Here is a 17,693-nt window from a genome sequence, read left to right as displayed (position 1 = left end):
CTGTGTTTACACCCCCGAACAGTCGCTTTCTGCTCATAATCACACATTGATTTTTAATGGCACAGATGTCTGCAGAAAGCAAATTTCAGAATCATGTTTATGAAAATAAATGTGAAGCTCACATCATCAAGCATTTGTTAAAGAAATTGCTTGTGCAGTTATCTACCAGGGGAACAGAAACCATGGCTGTGTTACCAACCACTATAAAACATCTGACTTTGACTAGCAAACGTAAATTAGTTGTAATGGGTCAGTATTTTTTAACAGTATTAATGTTGATAGTCTATTTGTGGAAATCAAATACCAATTGTAGCTAAACAGTGAATAGAGGTTAAACTTCTGTCAGATAATCCATGTCGTGTGACTTGCTTATTTAGCTGTAGGGATGTGCATCCTATTGTTTGAGGAATGACACATCTAGATGTTGTCTGCATGCTTTGCTCAGACTCCATTCTTCACCAAGTTGATTGCACATTAAAAGTCACACTTTTTTTTTTAGTCTCCTGTTAAATGTAAGAACATATTTAAATAGAAGAGTTCTGGAGAAAAAAAAAAAAGGATTCATACCAGCCTTGCATAAACAAGTAATAAACAACCATCGGAAACTCAGCACTGCAAAGAGCACCAGCAGTTTGCCTTTACTTCTTCAGCTTCTGTGTCTGAGAGGAGCCTGCCCTGCATGCATAAAGCTAATCCAGCAGCACCTTTTCTAAAAATGCTAATGTTTAACAGCTGCATCCCAACAGGAGCTTTGACCTATGCAGATTCAAGATCACACCCTTTCAGATGCGCAGTTCCGGGGCCAAAAGGTCAAGCTACTTTGTTCACAGTATTGACTGAGGTAAAATTACCACAGGAAGCCACTGAAGATTTCCCTAAGAACTCATTCATTCTGTTCCCAGTTCCATCCTTTAGAAAAAGCACTAGACAGTACAAGGGCTCCACCCTGCTGTTTCTCATCAGGACTTGAGAGTCACCGTGACACTCCTTCCTGGAGGATGAGCTTTGCATTCAGCTGCCAAACCAAGCCTAGTGCATCCCAAGCCAAGGCTGTGCATGTGGGGGGCATATCTTCACAGGGCTACATGGTGACTGCACTTGGGCTCTTCTACCAGATCACCAACAACGGCAGGGAGCTCCTTGCTGTAGCTCAGAGAGGACTTCACAGTAGTCCACAGATCTAAGATGTGTCACCTTGGCTGTTGTAAAATTTCTGGAGGGACAATGAGGCCAACATGCATGTCCCCATCACTGCTCTGTCCCTGAGTGCCCACTTATTATCTTTTTGCAGTGGCCTTGATTTCCCAGAGAAAGAAAGCAGTTCTTGAAAATGAACTATGAATGTGGCTGAAGCCTGTTCCTCCTGCATGGAGGAGTCACTCAATTTATGCAGAGGGTCCTCTCACCAGGAAAACTTTGGGCACTTCAGAGTGCTTAAAGTTTCTCCTGTTTTCTTCTATTTTATCATTGCTGCTCTGAAGAGCATAGGGTAACTGAGGCAGCAGTGTACCTAACAGGAGCTTCATGTAATCCCTGCAGATTTTTAAAAAATGTTTGAGTGATGTTACATCAGGTTATGTCAAGGGTAAAATCAATCATGCCAGGATGAAAACCCCAGGTATTTTCTCCAGTTATTCAAATTAGTTGTAAGAAATCCATATATATGCTGGCAGGACACACAAGCTGTCCACAGCATGCTGAGAATTTGCTTTTATAGATGCTCAAAATCCAGAGTGTTTCTTTTATTAAATAAGTACTATTTTAAGACAAGTCAGCTTTTGGGCCAAATCCATATGACAGCAAAAATGTAAAGTGAAATGAAGTGAAAATTCTCTCTAATAAATAATAAAGATGTTCATCTTAAAAAAGTCTACTCTAGTAGGTCCTCATCATTAATCATGCACATTCCCTTAGCAAAAATGTGCTGCGTAAACAATATTGTTACATACAGCAAATTTGTCTAGATTTTTTCTTTACAGGCCTATCAAAACCAGGTGTTACATAGACAAAAGTCAATAAATAAAGACTACCAGTTAGAGGCATAGTAAGGATCTCAACATCTCTTTTCTATGTAAGGAATAACTGACTGGCTTCTATTCCATTACCTTAAAAGTCAAATTATATGATTATATAAGTGCCATAAAAGAGTACTGAGACATATTAAGTTTCCCCACCCTTTGACGCATGTTTTTAACTATTGATTCTAAACCAAATTATGCTAATATTACAGAGCTACTGTAAAAAGCATTGCTCTTTTGTTTTCACTACATCTTCATGCCTTCAGAAATATTCAGAGCCGAAGTTCAGAGAAGCAGCATCATGGCCATACTCAGCTGAAGTTTTCAATGATCTTCTTTCTCAACTTTTAAATACTATTAATTAGACTTTATCTCACATCTAAACTGACGTATTGTGAGATGTATCACTGAAATGGATCACATAAATGTAAGGCTGGATGTTTGTTTTTTCCATGATTAGAGTGTGAATTTCTACTGTAATTACACACTGTGTTCGGTTGTTTGGTTTGGTTTTTGGTTTTGTTTTTCCTAAAGCTTATTCCTAATGTTTAAAATGGACATGTTTAAAATGTCTGGATCCAGGACCAATATATTCATCTGGAAATCTGATAGATTTTTTGCAGCTGGTGTAAATTGAAGGTTACTGAAAGCTGCTACAATTTTGATCAGGTTGAGGGATCTTGGAATACACAAAGCATAGACTGAAGGCAAATAAATAAAGGAAAAATTAGGGGTACTAATTATGGCAATCTTAGGATGGATCTGTTTCTGCTCTTTAGCAATGTTTCATTCAGTTTGGTGGAGTCACTCCTGCCTCACAACAATGTAATATTCAGATCTGGCTGCTCACAGAAGCCAGGAGTGACAGACTGCTCATTGCAGGGCTTGTTTGGTTCCCAACATGCAAGTGTAATACTGCTCATAAGGATTATACTGCAACTTTTGTGCTTCACATGTCCAATTAAACTTCTGTTTGGAAAACAGCTACATTCTGTATTTTGCCATTTCAGTCAGTACAAAATCAGACATAATTATGGACAAAGGTCCTTACTGCCTTGTAAGGGTTTGTTGTTACAGGTTATAGTCATGTTTTCTGTTTGTTTTTTTTTTCTACATGACTTTTGCTTCTGGCTTCCAGATTTTGTTCCATGTATTTTGTTGCTAAACACAGCTAGATCATAATATAGTAACTGTACTTCTCACCCTTGTAAATATATACTTTGAGTATTAGCAAGCCGATTCCAAAGGCAGAAGTACACTTGGCATTTTGTGCTATATAAAGTTTTCTTATTTTATGTGAAACAATAATCAAATAGTAAGAAAAACTGTCAGTGGTCTAACAATGGGCTACAAAACCTACAGAAGACACCATACTTTTAAAATTATATATAAAAATGTAAATATTTACCATGAAATTGGACAGGTCATGTATCTCTGAAGCTTATACCAGTTGCAAATAATTTCACACATGTGCACGGGAGTACACAAGTCCACAGGCCCAGAAATGTTTATGAGAAAGATTTGGCCCACCAGAGCTCTAAGAAACACATGTATTTTCACAATCCACATGCCAGCATATGGAAATAATTTCTTTTACTCTTTTTTGAAGACATATATCTTACAAAAACTTCTTGGTAGATACTGGAGACTTTAGGTGTGATGACTGAAGCATGGGAGAGAGATTTCCAAAAGCCGTGTTTCAATGCTATCTTACTTTCTGTAGCTCCTGTCTCAGCCACGATGGCAGGGGTTGTCCCAATTTGTGTAGGAGTTTTGACAGTTCCACATTGTGATCTCTGTAGTAGCTTGACAGAAAAGCCCTGCACTGATGGATACAAAAGGAGATATTTTTATTCAATAAAATGCTGTATTGCAGTTGTTGTGAATTCTAGGTTTCCAAGTTTGTTCTACCTGTGTCAAAACTTTACTTTCTCTTATGCAGTTTACGTTGTTCTGTGCTACTTACTGAATGCAAGTTTAAGCTTTTCAGTTAGGAGCTTAATGGTAAAAGATAATTTAAAGAGAAACAAAGTTTGTTCAAAATCAACACTGAAGTCGAAGCAAAGGATCTGATTCTACTCTCAAATAGTCATGTAAAGTAAGAATCACACTGAAGCCAATGCAGTTACTTTGCATTTACTGAAGTGTGATTGAAACCAAAGCTTCTAAAATATCTTTGTATGTAGGCATGTATCAGTTAGCAACTACACTTTCAGAAGCATTTAGAGTTGAAAAATAGAACAATAAACAGTCTTGTCTTATCTCTGGTCAAAAGCCTTTCACCAAGTTATTTTGTATCAGCATGATTCTCTTGATGTAAAGTTACTTACAATCTAAGTATTGTGAGAAAAAAAAAAATCCAAGCTTACTTGCCAAATTAATGCTGCTGTTCAAACTGTAAGTTTTTATTTGCATTTTAGTCAGGCTAAATAAAATGGGAATACAGGACAGAATAACCACAAAAGTTACAGCTAGAAGAGGAGATTAAACTGCCCTTAGGTAAAGGCTGCAGCTAACGGAAGACCTTATCACTGCCTACAACTACCTGAAAGGAGGTTGTAGCGTGGAGGGGGTTGGTCCCTTCTCCCAAATAACAAATGATAGCATGAGAGGAAATGGCCTCAAGTTGCACCAGGGGATGTTTAGATTGGATATTAGGAAAAAATTCTTAATGGAAAGGGTTGTCAGGCATTGGAACAGGCTGCCCAGGGCAGTGGTGGAGTCACCATCCCTGGAGGAGTTTAAAAGACGCGTAGATGACGTTCTTAGCGACATGGTTTAGAGGTGGACTTGGCAATATTAGGTTAATGGGTGGACTCAATGATCTTAAAAGATCTTTTCCAACCAAAATGATTCTATGATTCTGTTTGATCTGATGGAAATGTCTTCATTTTAGCATTTGACTGGGAAGGTATTTATAAAATTCATAGAAACAGAAGCTAACAACTCATTATTGGTCATGGTCCAACTGAAAAATAAGGGATCAGACACAAAAACACATACCTGATCATGACTGAGAAAAAACATGCACTGTGGAGCCTCTGATGCTTAAGTCACTTAGGTAAAAGGGACAGCTTTCCAAGTGAATTTCAGGGCTGCCAAGTTTTAAAAGTTGTTTTCTTTACTGGCTTCAATTCCTCACATTTGAAATAAAGAACTGAAAAAGCTGATGTGCTTTACAGCTATTTTAAATGTTTCATTTGCAGGGAAAGGTAGTCAAATAGTGAATATCTACTAATTTTGTCTTCTTTCCCATCTTATAATTATGCCTGTGTGGTGTCCCATATGCGACAACTGAATATCTGTATAATGCAAATGACTGTAGTGGTTTACCTCAGAATCCATAGGAGGGTATTTTCTACCTTTGCTCTTTCCAAGACACTTTGTTTTTCCCTCTTCCAGGAGCTGACACCAGAAACCTTTATGTGAGTCAAATCTGAAAAAAAATATTTTGTACACTTCAACACAGAAACACAATAAAGTAAGTTCCTTATTTTTATCTCTGTTAAATCACCATTTCAGGAGAAAAGGTGGCAAGCAAAGTGGGGAAATGGAGAAGCTGAGGAGGGTTAACCGGAGAAAGGTAGTGAGAGCTGGGTACAGATACAAAGCGTGAACCAGAAGTAAATAAAGAGAAAAAAACAAAGGAGGGAAGCAGGAGCCAATACTAATCCTGAAAAGACTGAATCTTGCGAAGGAAAGGCTGCGAGATGCTGCAAGGAAGATGCATCTCCCAAGTTTAGACTGAAGTGGGTACCTGCTAATGATACAATTAGGATCCAGGTGATTATGAAGATTACTGTTGGCACAGAAAGATTTAGTATGGGCAAAGATACCGGTATGTGGTGTTTGTCTCCATTGGATTAATTCAAATACAATAATGATAATAAAAATACCTAATAAAGTCTTTGCATTCTATAGGTGTCACATATTTTAGAGCACATTTTAAGGATTACATCATGCCTTCGCAGAATACATACCTAGCCAAGGGAAAGTAAGCATGCAGAATAAAGGCTGGGCTTTTGCTTGCAACACAGACACAGGTAACATCTGTCTTCGTTGTGAAAGACTTATTATAGGTGAGAAGTACCAACAGGAAGTAACTTATTAGTGAACAGCTACACTGGTTGGAGCAATTAGTTTATCTCTCAGAGAACTTTTGCAAGCTAAGATAGAAAGCACTTCTTCCAGCTGGGCTTACTTTGTCTTCGTCAGAACATTGCAACCATGCACGAATTTTTCTTCTTAGTTATCTTTGTCCACTCTATAAAACATAACCTAACCTACAGTTCACTTTCCAGTCTTTCACTCTTGTCTTGTAAACCTGGTATATTGGTATACCAATATATACATAATATCAAATATTGGAATGCCAATATAATGGCCTTGCAGCCGTTAAAGAATTAGAAGCTACAAACCAATTTGAATTCTCTAGAGAAAGGATACACAAATACAAGTATGTTTTGTTTCACATTGCTGTATTGCAATTTTGTAATTACAAGCAAAAATAAGTTCTATTTTACGTATCTTTTGTAAAAGACATGCCAGAATGAATTAATTTAAAGACAAATTCATTACTGGTGTAAATAAGCTGACATCAGCTGAGGGGACAAAGGGAGACACAAAGGAAGATGCATGCTGTAGAATTAGATGCAGGTGGGATTGACAGTATCCAGGCCAAAGGATACTTCAGTATCAGGCCTTCAGTAGAAAACAAACATGTTTCCAATATACTTAAAGACCCAAACAATCCTTGAAGTTACCTCTTTAAAATGCACTTAATTCTACCTCATGGAAGATGAAGGTTTGTTTTGCTACCTGTGCCATAAAAAGGCATAGAGTAAAACTAGATGGAAGCATTAAACAGAGGAATGTCTAGGAAAGAAAAGCATTATTTTCTGAAAGCCTCCCATAAAGACAGATAATAGACTCATATTCAAAAGAGTAAACCTAAGGTTACCAGTCTTATTTTAAGGGCAGCTCAATCTAAACATTAGAATCCAAAGGATTCGTGTATACGTCCACTTATGACACACTGAGTGGATGTTACATTCCTGACTGATACTGTTGAGTCTTTCTATCAAAAATAAAGAAAAAACAATTATCTTTCTGTTCATGTATGTCAGCATTCCGTGTTCCGTTTACTTACGGAAATAAGATTCCTTTGTCTTCACCCAAAATCCACATGCAATTCTCACAAAACAATACTTCATTAATTTGTCAGAGGTGTATGTCTGTAAGTCAGGCTCCACACTGAGTGGCTCAGCATATGATTCACAGAAAATCTAACCCTGAATTATGTTCTTTGCAAACAATGGAGAATATATCCTATTGATAGCTCATATGAAATGCAGAAGTATGAGAGACTATTTTGCAGCAAGCTTACTTAGATATTAACTGGTATTTTAGGGATGTAGGAACAGGTGAAAATGATGCTTAAATTAACTCACGTTAGAGCTTCAGAGTAATTATAATGAGGAGAGACGCCCAGAAATTTCTGCACTTCATCCATTATGGTAGATGGGTCAGTTCTCAGCTGCTGTCCATCAATAATTAGGAGCTACAACAAATAAAATAAATGAAAGCTTAATTGACAATTCATTATTTCAAGCTTCAAACTGAAACTTCCACCTCTGTCAAACTCATTCATTATGCAGAGAGAACTGCCCCAGAGAATGATAATTGGTCCAGTTTTGTCATCATCATTAATGACTTGGGAACAGGGTAAATGGCATGTTAATTAAATCTGAAATGATATTAAATTTGAAGCTGTTGTGTCAATAGACATATAGCAGTGAAGGATCTAGAAAGGTAAGAAATATTGGCAGGAAAAGGAATGAGATCTGTCCAGCCAAGAAAAAAAGATAATAATGTCTAGAAAAATAACATATAATTCTCATAGATAAAAAAATATGCATACATATGTTACAGTAATGTTGAAAAGCTTGTCATTGGAAATGACCAAAAAGACAGAAAGCAGGAGGTAGATGTTGCATGAAATGCCTTACTTCTAAACCCATACGACAATACATATTTGTATGAAAAAGCTTTTTTTAAGAATCTGAATAAAGGCAGGTGTTATGAGAACCTTAAGGCAGGGATGCAGATAGACAGAGAACGTGCAACGCAGCTCCAAGAAAGCCAAGTACTGGTAGGTAACTTCTATTTGTTCTTTTCAAGTGCTTGACCATATACACACAGTAGGCTCCTTCAGACATGGCCGCCCTTTTACCTGGAGGTGAATCTTCAAGGAAACAGACACTACCTGAGAATTTTAACAAATGTGGTATCAAGCCAAAATGACCCACTGATGGTGCAGCAAGTTTGGGCCTTTTTGACTGTTGGAAGAGAAACAGGGTCCCAAATAGATTAGTTGAGCATTTATTTCCTGTCATGGCAACACTTCTACTTTTTCCATCATGCCTTAATAATGAAAAGGAGGGTGAAAACAGAATTGTGGATCATTCAACAATCTTCTTCTGCAACAAGTACTGAAGTTTGTTTTTATGTTTCCATGCAAGCAGAGATATAAAATCATATGAACTGCTTCCAGGATTGGATGAAACTTAGAAGTTTGCAAGACTACAAGGTTTCGGAGCATAATCAAATTGGAAGAAATGTGTTTTCTTCTGAAAGATCAGTCTTTGGAATTACCCATATATAGAATGTGGATTTTAAGATGTGGATTAATGGAAGTATCAGGCTGTCCAGAAGGCAGTAGCTCATCCCAGAAATCTTTGCAATCAGATGCATGATGACTGCCTGAGCCAAAATGAGCCCACTGCTTTCCTAAGACATAAGCTTTGAGAACAGGCCGTGAGTGCTTCAGAGCACAGAGGTCAAAACACATCCCAAATGGGGGATGCTTCTGTCTGAAAGAAAATACACGAGGTTTTTCTCTTCACTACTGTAAAAACACATAAAGATAAATATCTGTGCCATTCCCACTTCTATCACCCCAAAAAAGACATGTAAGAAAAAAATTTACCAGTGGAAATTCATTCAAATTCCTGACATTCCCAGTAACAAAAGATGCCCCCCAATGGGGGTTGTAAGGAACTGAGGCAAAATTTTTCCTTACTTGTACTGATTTATTCATATTGCTCTCAGGAACATGTAATTTCATGTATTTCCTCAAAATCTAATGCATTTATTGTATTGGTGAGGTAGAAAAAGTAAATAGTGTAATTTTTACAAAGTAGATAGTTTCATATATACTGAAAATACTACAGATGAAGCATGAGAGTCACTTCACAGCTTACTGATCATTTTACTGTAATATTGCTGACAGCTGAAGATATTGTTTAAGTCCCTGCTCTTCCACTACATGAGTTACTTCGTGTCTAAAAGTCACCATAGTGGGAGAGGAGCAAGAGAGACAGTTTGGAGAAGAGAACAGCTTAGAAACAGCCTGAGTTCTTCAGCTTCAGACAGGCCATTTAATGATGGCCGTGGCCGAAAAAAACCCCAATGAACAGCTTTATTTCCTATAGGGTTGGGGAATGAGCATATCTTTTGGTTCATGAGGGAGTTCATCGTGATAGGTCCTCTTTTCTTCTGTAGGACTGCATGGCAGCAATGAGTTGTAGGCAGGAAATTAACTTAGAGACATGAGCTTCCTGAACTTTTAGAAATCTGTCTTGGTGGTCAGACAAGATAGGCCTTTTAGTATGACTTATGAGATAATAAATTAAGTAAATCAAAATTCTAAACAGCTGAACCCCAAATCTGCAGAGTACTCTGAGATTTACAAATTCTTACCATGTAAGACAAGTGTGGTGTTAGTACTTTTCTAAGGGGAAAATTTACCTGTCCTTGTTGCTACTTCTACCACTGACTGTATGCCTGCTGACTTCATAACAAACATAAATACTTCAGTTTAGTCACATATGTAGAGACCCCACAGTTTATACAGCATTAAAAATTATAGATAGCCCTAAATAATGGGAGATAGAGCTCATTTGGAGTGATAAGGCTCTCATTCTTTCAGATAAGGCTATACTTCTAAGCTGAGCTGATTTTAGATCTGCCTTACGTAACTGTTTTATGCTTTAGCAGTTGCTTGAACTTGCTAATAACTTTGGATACGCCCTACTGTATACTGTTGCTTTTGGAATGCAAGTGAATCCCTAGTACTTTTGCGGAAAAAACACAAGGCCACCAAGGCTGGTTCTTTGCTCTCACTAAGGGACACAGAATCTGGCAAAAATCTCTATGATAATACATATTGAATATTCATGGATCACTTTTGCAGAAAAGCTAATGAAAACATAATGTAGAGAATTTCATATGCATATAATGATATTACAATATTGTGTATTTCAAGAAGCCTGCGAGGCTAGCCCAAAAGAGAATATTTGGAGAGTAACACCTACTAGATGCATCAGAGCTTCCCTGGCACACTCTGGGAAAACAGAAGGTGCAGACTCCAGCCAACTTGTCTCAGCTAAACGAATCCGGGATAAACAGAAGGCTCAGATTGCAGCCAGCCTCTCTCAACTAAAGTAATCTTTAAACATGGGGTTGGGAATAGTGCCAGACAGGCTGCTAATGTCAGAAAAATCCATTCCAGAAATAAATCTACCAAGGAGATACTGATCATGTGATATTGTCTGCCTGGGTTCTGTATACAAGATGATGTTCAACACTTAGGATTTTAAGCTTTTGAGGCCTGATCTTAAACAAGGTGTCCTGGTTTTGTTAAAAACAAGTTTCTCTTTTAGTGATTTTGCCTGTCAGCTAAAGCTTTCATATTAGCTGCATTTTCCTGGAGAACCAGACACATGTTTTGGTAAACCTAGCAATGGAATGCAAACTTATTGATAAGCACGGATGGACATCTCGCGAGAGGGGCAACGAGAAACCGGTGACCAAGAAACTGACCAACTGTGTATAACATCCCATTCATGTGAATACTTCATATAAAAGTGGGAGATCACAAGGATCTCATCCCTTTCCCTTTTTGCTTTTTCCCTTCTGCTTATGGCCGACATTAGGAGAGGACCTTGCTAGTCGTCCCTGCGAACTGAGGCCTAGTGACAGACTGAATCCAGCTCCGGTTGGCTGCAGAGTCCAATCCAGGACTTTGGTTGCCGGCTCTGCAGTTGCTGAGACTTTCAAGGTTGGTTTTGTATATTTTGTATTATTTTCTTGATTCTTATTAGTAGCAGTAGTAAAACATTGTTAATTTTTCCAACTCTCTTCTCTCTGTCCTTCTTTCCCTCCCGATCGCCTGTCCTGAGTGGGAAGGGGGGAGAGGGAGGGGCAAAAGGGGGAAGTGGAGGGGAGAGGGGGTTAACAATACATCTGCCACAGTTTTATTGTCACCCCGCAATCTAAACCCTCGACAAAAGGCCAAAAGGATGCTAATGATTTGAATGTTATATGCCAACAGAAGTTTGCAGGGAAATGCAGTTTTCAGGTTGCTAATGTGCCACCTGTACTGAAACTGTGGGTTCATAAACACACACTGTTTGAGGCTCAAAGACACACAGAGAAACTGGTCTTAACACAAAGAATACCTTGATGATCCAGATTATTCTTCTGATTTATTTTGTGGAAGAAGCTCCCAGCTGTAAGGTGCTAAGATATGACACCCCTAGCAATGTCAACCAACTGCTTAGAATATGGCTGTGAATAATCGCAATCAATGTCTTAAAACATATTCTAATATTTCTAGGATACACCTGAGGATCAGTATTCAGTAGTTAAGACTTTTACAAAGGTAATCTTTTAGGATATTATATATATAAAGGATTAGGATGTCAAGATACAGTCTTATTTACCTGATATGGTGGGAAGTAAGTTAGCCATCTTTCAATATGGGTGGCGTACCATCCAGGTGCGAGGCATCTCTTTTGGAGAGCTCTGAGCTCAGATGGGGCTCGGGGCCCAGCTGTGATCACCTGATAGAAGCTGAATTTTAGAGCTGCAGGATCTTCATGTGATCGCTGATGCTGTAAAAGAAGTGACATTGCTGGAACTTGACAGAGCATAAAAGTTGGGAAAATAAAACCAAACTGGTTGGTGTTACTGACCTGGCCTTACTGACCTTGCTATGAGTGATTATTTACAGTATAAGTTACTTAAGAAGTCCTCACCTGTATTAATTTATTGAAAATGCTGGAATAAACATTGCATGTATCCATAAATATTCTTTGTATCAAAATAAATCAGAAGATACACTGATACTAGCAATAACGAAATGGAATGTATAAATGCTTGTTTTCAATAAACTGACTGGCAGGTTTTGTACAAATGAACCCAGCACAATAAACAGAAATACTTAGAAGCTCCGTTTCTAGTAGTTTCATATTTCCATTTTCCAAATTACACAAGGGAAATTTGCAGAAAGGCAAATTTGAACACTGGTATTTATGAGGATCATTGGAAAATTCAGGTCAGAAGGGATCTCAGCAGGTTTTTAGTAAAGCCTGTTGTCCAAAGTAGTGTAAGCTACGGGATCAGACTCAGGGCTGTGATCACTTCTCATCATAAAATGACACAAAATACGTCACAGAAGTTCTAAGAACATTTATCTCTTTGGAATTTTATTTTTCTTAAAATATCTTTATTTTGTCAAATCCCATTGAAATCTGTGGACCAGGAGAACAAAAATTTCTTAATCTACCTTGTATCTTGAGCATGAAAAGTAGATAACTGTGTCTATAAACTAATTTTTGTATGTGCTGATTACATAAATTAATCAACTAAGCAAGCATATTTACATGCTTATATTGCAGGCAGACTTTTGCAAATGTGGCTTCTGATATTTAACCTTTGAAAGATTTTCAGGTTTACACTGACAGATACCTCATCCCACGGGCGACCATTTACGGTGCACTGACTGACCAATAAAAGCTTGTATTATCCAAACCCTTTATATCCATATATACTGAAAGGATATACAGAGAAGATTCAAGGTGGAAACCTTCCTTTGTGCCTGTTTACTTCAAACTGCATACCTGGTACCAGGAATATGCCCGATCGGATGGGTCGATGAGGATGGTGATGATCTTGGCCTTGGGGATGAGGGAAGCAGCTCGTTTAGGGGCTTCCTCAGAATGGAAATAGTTGGCACTTTTCTCAAAGAGGAAGTCAGTGGTGACGTTAGAAGGAGTGGGGAAGAAATCCATGTACCTAGGAAAGCAACATCATCCTCAGTTACTTAAAAGTCACAGAAAGGTTGACAAATCTGTTAAGTATATTTTTTTCTAGAATAATCAATTAAAATTATAGCCTAATTGCCAAATAAAAGCAAATAGAAGATCACATTTTACTTGGTACTTGCTTTCTTCTTCACACTACATGTAACTAGACATTGCAGCTATTTTTTGGTAACTGGATGAAAATGTTATGATATTCATGTATCTTCTTAAAATTAGTGAATTCTCACTTTTCAGTCAGAACAAACTCCTGTCAGAGTCAAAAGTAGAAAATGAGTTTTCCAAATTTGGCCTTTGGCTGACATCAATTACAATGCAATACCATAAAAATATATATATATATTCAGTATCAGAATTGGTTTTACAGAAAAGAGAAGAGAGCTTGTTTATGTGGGGAAGATGCACTGAATTCATTCAAGGTCTTCACAGTAGCAGCTGGTAAATTACCTTGCATGAGGGAGACCTAAATGATGCCGTGTGAAGGGCTGACAGATGGGCAGGTCCCTGCATCATGTGCTCAAAGTTGCATTCAAAAATTCTGCTACACCACTGCACAGCTATCGCTGCTGTCACATGCAGACTGCATGTAAAGAAGCTGACCTATGAGGACAACCACACGGAGCACAATGAAAGACTGTCACTGCCTTGCTAGTTTATTAAGTGTTTATATTTGCCAAGTGCTAATGCAAATATCTCAGAATATGATACTGTTTCATTGAACAAAAAATGGACTCTATTTTCAAAAAATATTTGGGCTGATTTGATGAAAATGATCAAGCTATAACGATTTCTGCTCCTGAATAAAACTAATGACCCAGCCTGACTGTGTGACCTCAGAATGTTTTACCAGAACATCATTGGCGAAGAAAAAGTCCGGCTCTGAAAGAAGCAATAGGCACCAAAGGGAGGTCTGTTCTGGATCATGAATGGTGTCATTAGGCTGTTGTACTCAAGTCCTGGTAGTAGACTGAGTAAAATACAAAGCAATAGGGACTACATACGGTCTTATAAGGAAACACTTAACATTAAATATGGTACTACAGTGAATTTTGGGAAAGAAGTTAATTGATACTTTAGATAACACGGCAAATTTGGAGAAAGTAGAAGCTGATGTGGTATCAGTGAAAAATGGTAAAAGAGGTCAGACCAGGTGGGATATCAAAAGGTTATAAAGCTTACACTCATAGTCATTTTTGCCTAACAGAGACTATAGAACTGCTGCTCAGTACCTCGTTCAGGAGACAATTATTAAACTCCTGCCACAGATATCTGTATCTCGTTCAAGATGGCAATATTGAAGTTACTGAGGTCCTAACAGCTGCAAGAACCCTTTCCTGTCTCTGTAGTCAGCCTTGGTCTAACTGTAAGCTTCAACAAAGACTAAGTCAGTATCAACTCTGGGAAAAAGCTATACCTCTATAACCACAAAAGAAATTGAACTCTAGCCTTGAAAGAATCCTAGCCAATTAAGCTACTAATGAGCAGAGACTTTGTATCTAATTAACACTGGGTAAGCTCATTACCTGCCAGCGCTAAAACGCCCTCTCAGACTGAGGAGATTTGTCTGGCAGACAGAATGCAAATCTAGGAGTTAAACAACTACACCAAGGGGCAGTTCTGAGTATCCAAGACCTGGCAGGGGCAAGTGGGGCATGTAGCACGGAGATACAAATAGCCAAATGGGGACTGTGGAGTGAGAACATGACAAAAGGATGTGCCTGGTCTATACAGGTTGACCACTGACAGTCTCACACAGCAGTGCTGTGTTAAGATGAAGGTAATTTAGCACGTCTAGCAGACAAATTGTATTTGCATGCTAGGGAAGTGGATACAGCAGAAGGAGTGAGAGAAGCAGCAAAGCGGTCTTCTAGCAGCATGAAAATATTGATTTTGTGGAAGAACTGTCTCCCTGTACTTAAGCTGTCTCCGTCGATGTGGCTCCGGTACGAGTCGCTTGCATGTCATCTTCTCTGATTTCACAAGTCGCAACAGCAACGTGTCAGCTTTCTAATTTCCAGTCATTCAGCCAGCATCTCTCTATTGGTAATAACTAGCTGACTCACCACTCTTTGTAATAAGAAGCTGCTGCAACAATTATAACTCTGTAAAAACTAAGTGACTTAAAAAGAAATTGGATCTGACATATCTGCACTAGGGCCTTATAACAGTGTTCGCTCTGTTAATTTTATGGATGAATACAAAGTCAAAGGCAATAAAGCTGTTTTCCCTTAAACTCGGAAAAAAAAAGAGACAAGACAAAATATCAATAATCTTTTACTGGTGCTCCCCAGCCACTACAGCCTGTTACTGCTTTTCATCTTGTAGTGTTTTATACTGCAGCACTTTCTGAAAGCAAGGGAGATCAAGAATGCCCTTCTGGGTGCAGATATGTCTGGTGATTGCCCAGCAGCCATAGTGGATGCAGTGACAGGGACACACACTCCTTTTTAGTATCACTTACCCTACAGAGACACTAATGTTCTCCTAATTACTTGATCTTTGAAAAACATTTTGAGAGGCTTTCTCTGTCCCGCATTTACCTGATTGCCACTTCTAAATCCTATTTAAAGGAAAAATGCCTCTCTCTGATATTACCTTCTGCTTAGAAATAAGGTTTCCAACAGGAACATAATTTTTGCCTCCTTATATCCAACTAACAACCATTACTGTCCCAACTTCAAAGGCACGTGGAATAAGAAATACATATTTTGCTACTCTTTTTGCATATATTAATATATGGATTTTAGAATAGTGCCTCACAAAAGTTAGTGCATTTATGACATTCTGTAGATAAGATCATTATTCATTTGCATAGGAGGACACCAAAGGTTATTTTTTTATCTCACTCTCTATATAAACAGTTAATGCTACCAACAATAATGTAATTTTTGTATTGTTCACAACATATAAACTTATATTTATACTAATAACCCATCTTACCAATCAATCCCCCTGTGGTAGTTATTTCTATTAAAGAACTGTACCTCCTCAAAGGTTTTTGGGCTGGGGGAGTTACTAATGATGGAAGGATGCATGATCAGGAACAAATATAAGGCTGTGGTACCTGTAAATAGGAAAAAAATTCAAGATTTAAAAAAAGCACACGGACACATTTTTTTGGTCATACCCGCAGATGGACTAAACCAGCTTTATTCCATCTCATTTCAGCGAGGAGATGCTGATCTATGTCACCTAAGAATCTCTACAGTCTGTGCTTTTAAATTGACGACATTTACAGAACTGTCAACAGTTAACACAGAAACTGGAGTGCCAATGCTGTAATCTGGTTTTCACACTTTTAAAAACTGTGTTTTAAAAATAATTATTGGTTTTTTGTGAGATTGTCGCAAAAAATAATTTACAAGACTTGGACTCAGCAGCTATTGGGGATTGGTGAAGATGAAAGGAAGCACAAATGCCATTTTCTGACTGCAGTGAAGAAAATTAACCATTAAGTTAATTTATAAACTACTGCAACCTTGCAATTCAAACTGTCCATAAGGAACTTCTTGATTTGAAGTAAATGCTATGAAATAACAGATTTCTATAAACGAGACACTTGCAAGACAGACGAGAACTTGCAGTTCTGAATCTACACCATTTGAAAAATGGCTGCCTTTTCCTCCTCCGGCTTTGAAAAGATCTTGTCCATCTTGTTGATCTGTTTATCAGTGTTACTCATTTTGCTATAAAGCAAAAAAAGAAAGGTCCAACACACACCTGAACCCTACATTTTCAAAATGTGAACTGTCTGCTGCTGCAACTGACATTATTAAACTACCTTTGGGTGATGTCTGAAAAGAAATAAAATGCTATTAGATGATCAAGATGTCTACAGAGCATTCTGAGTAAAACATGATTAATCAGTATTATCACTTGAACTTACACATAGCCTATTTTGTTAAAATACAATAAACTCTCACCAGTTTTCTGGGGTCCCACAACCAAGAATTTTGGTAATCGATCACAGGTTTTTTCTTTAGACCAGATATCTCTGTGCCGTTTGTCATCACAGGGATTCTAAAATGGAGAGCAACCTGATAAGGTTCTTAAACCATGTTTACACAAATTACCAATTTTTCACCAAGGTACAACTATTCTTACCAGAAAATACTATATTCCCTTATGACAGAAAACCACATAACGTATTAAATAAGTATTTCAGTGATTCAGAAAGGTATTTGCAATGTAACCAGACAACAAACTGTATCTGTTAAGTGTTTTTGTTGTTGTTGCGTGTGTGGTTCTGTTGATTTCTTTTTGAGAACAGTCACTTTCAGACAAGTATGTTGATGAAATGTGGTTTTCATACTAACTCATTCCTACATATACAGTTGCCCCAGCTACCCAACAGACCTTGGGACAAGATCATTTCTGCTATGAAATGTCAGTATGTTCAGCAGAATTACGCCAGAGACAAATTTGATCCTACATACTTGAGATGTGGGGATCATCAAAATCAATTGATCAATTACACACAAATTAAGAAGATTCAAAATTGCTAATGAGT

The 17,693-nt window shown here is 37.9% G+C and overlaps 1 protein-coding gene across 1 annotated transcript in view; it reads right to left on the bottom strand.

Moving 5' to 3' along the window:
• Window positions 1–3,723: 3,723 nt before the first annotated feature.
• LOC308040429 (bifunctional heparan sulfate N-deacetylase/N-sulfotransferase 3) overlaps window positions 3,724–17,693 on the bottom strand; it is a gene marked incomplete at both ends in the record, with an annotated part of 62,430 nt that continues 48,460 nt past the window's right edge. Inside the window, 7 exons of the mRNA XM_080344426.1 lie at window positions 3,724–3,843; window positions 5,352–5,454; window positions 7,469–7,578; window positions 11,804–11,974; window positions 12,983–13,157; window positions 16,124–16,247; window positions 17,107–17,203. Coding sequence (XP_080200552.1) covers window positions 3,724–3,843; window positions 5,352–5,454; window positions 7,469–7,578; window positions 11,804–11,974; window positions 12,983–13,157; window positions 16,124–16,247; window positions 17,107–17,203 — 900 coding nt within the window. The remainder of the gene's footprint in view (window positions 3,844–5,351; window positions 5,455–7,468; window positions 7,579–11,803; window positions 11,975–12,982; window positions 13,158–16,123; window positions 16,248–17,106; window positions 17,204–17,693) is intronic.

This window comes from Nesoenas mayeri, assembly GCF_963082525.1.
Source record: "Nesoenas mayeri genome assembly, chromosome: 4".
Lineage (NCBI taxonomy): Eukaryota > Metazoa > Chordata > Aves > Columbiformes > Columbidae > Nesoenas > Nesoenas mayeri.
This window is presented reverse-complemented; position numbering and strand designations above follow the sequence as displayed.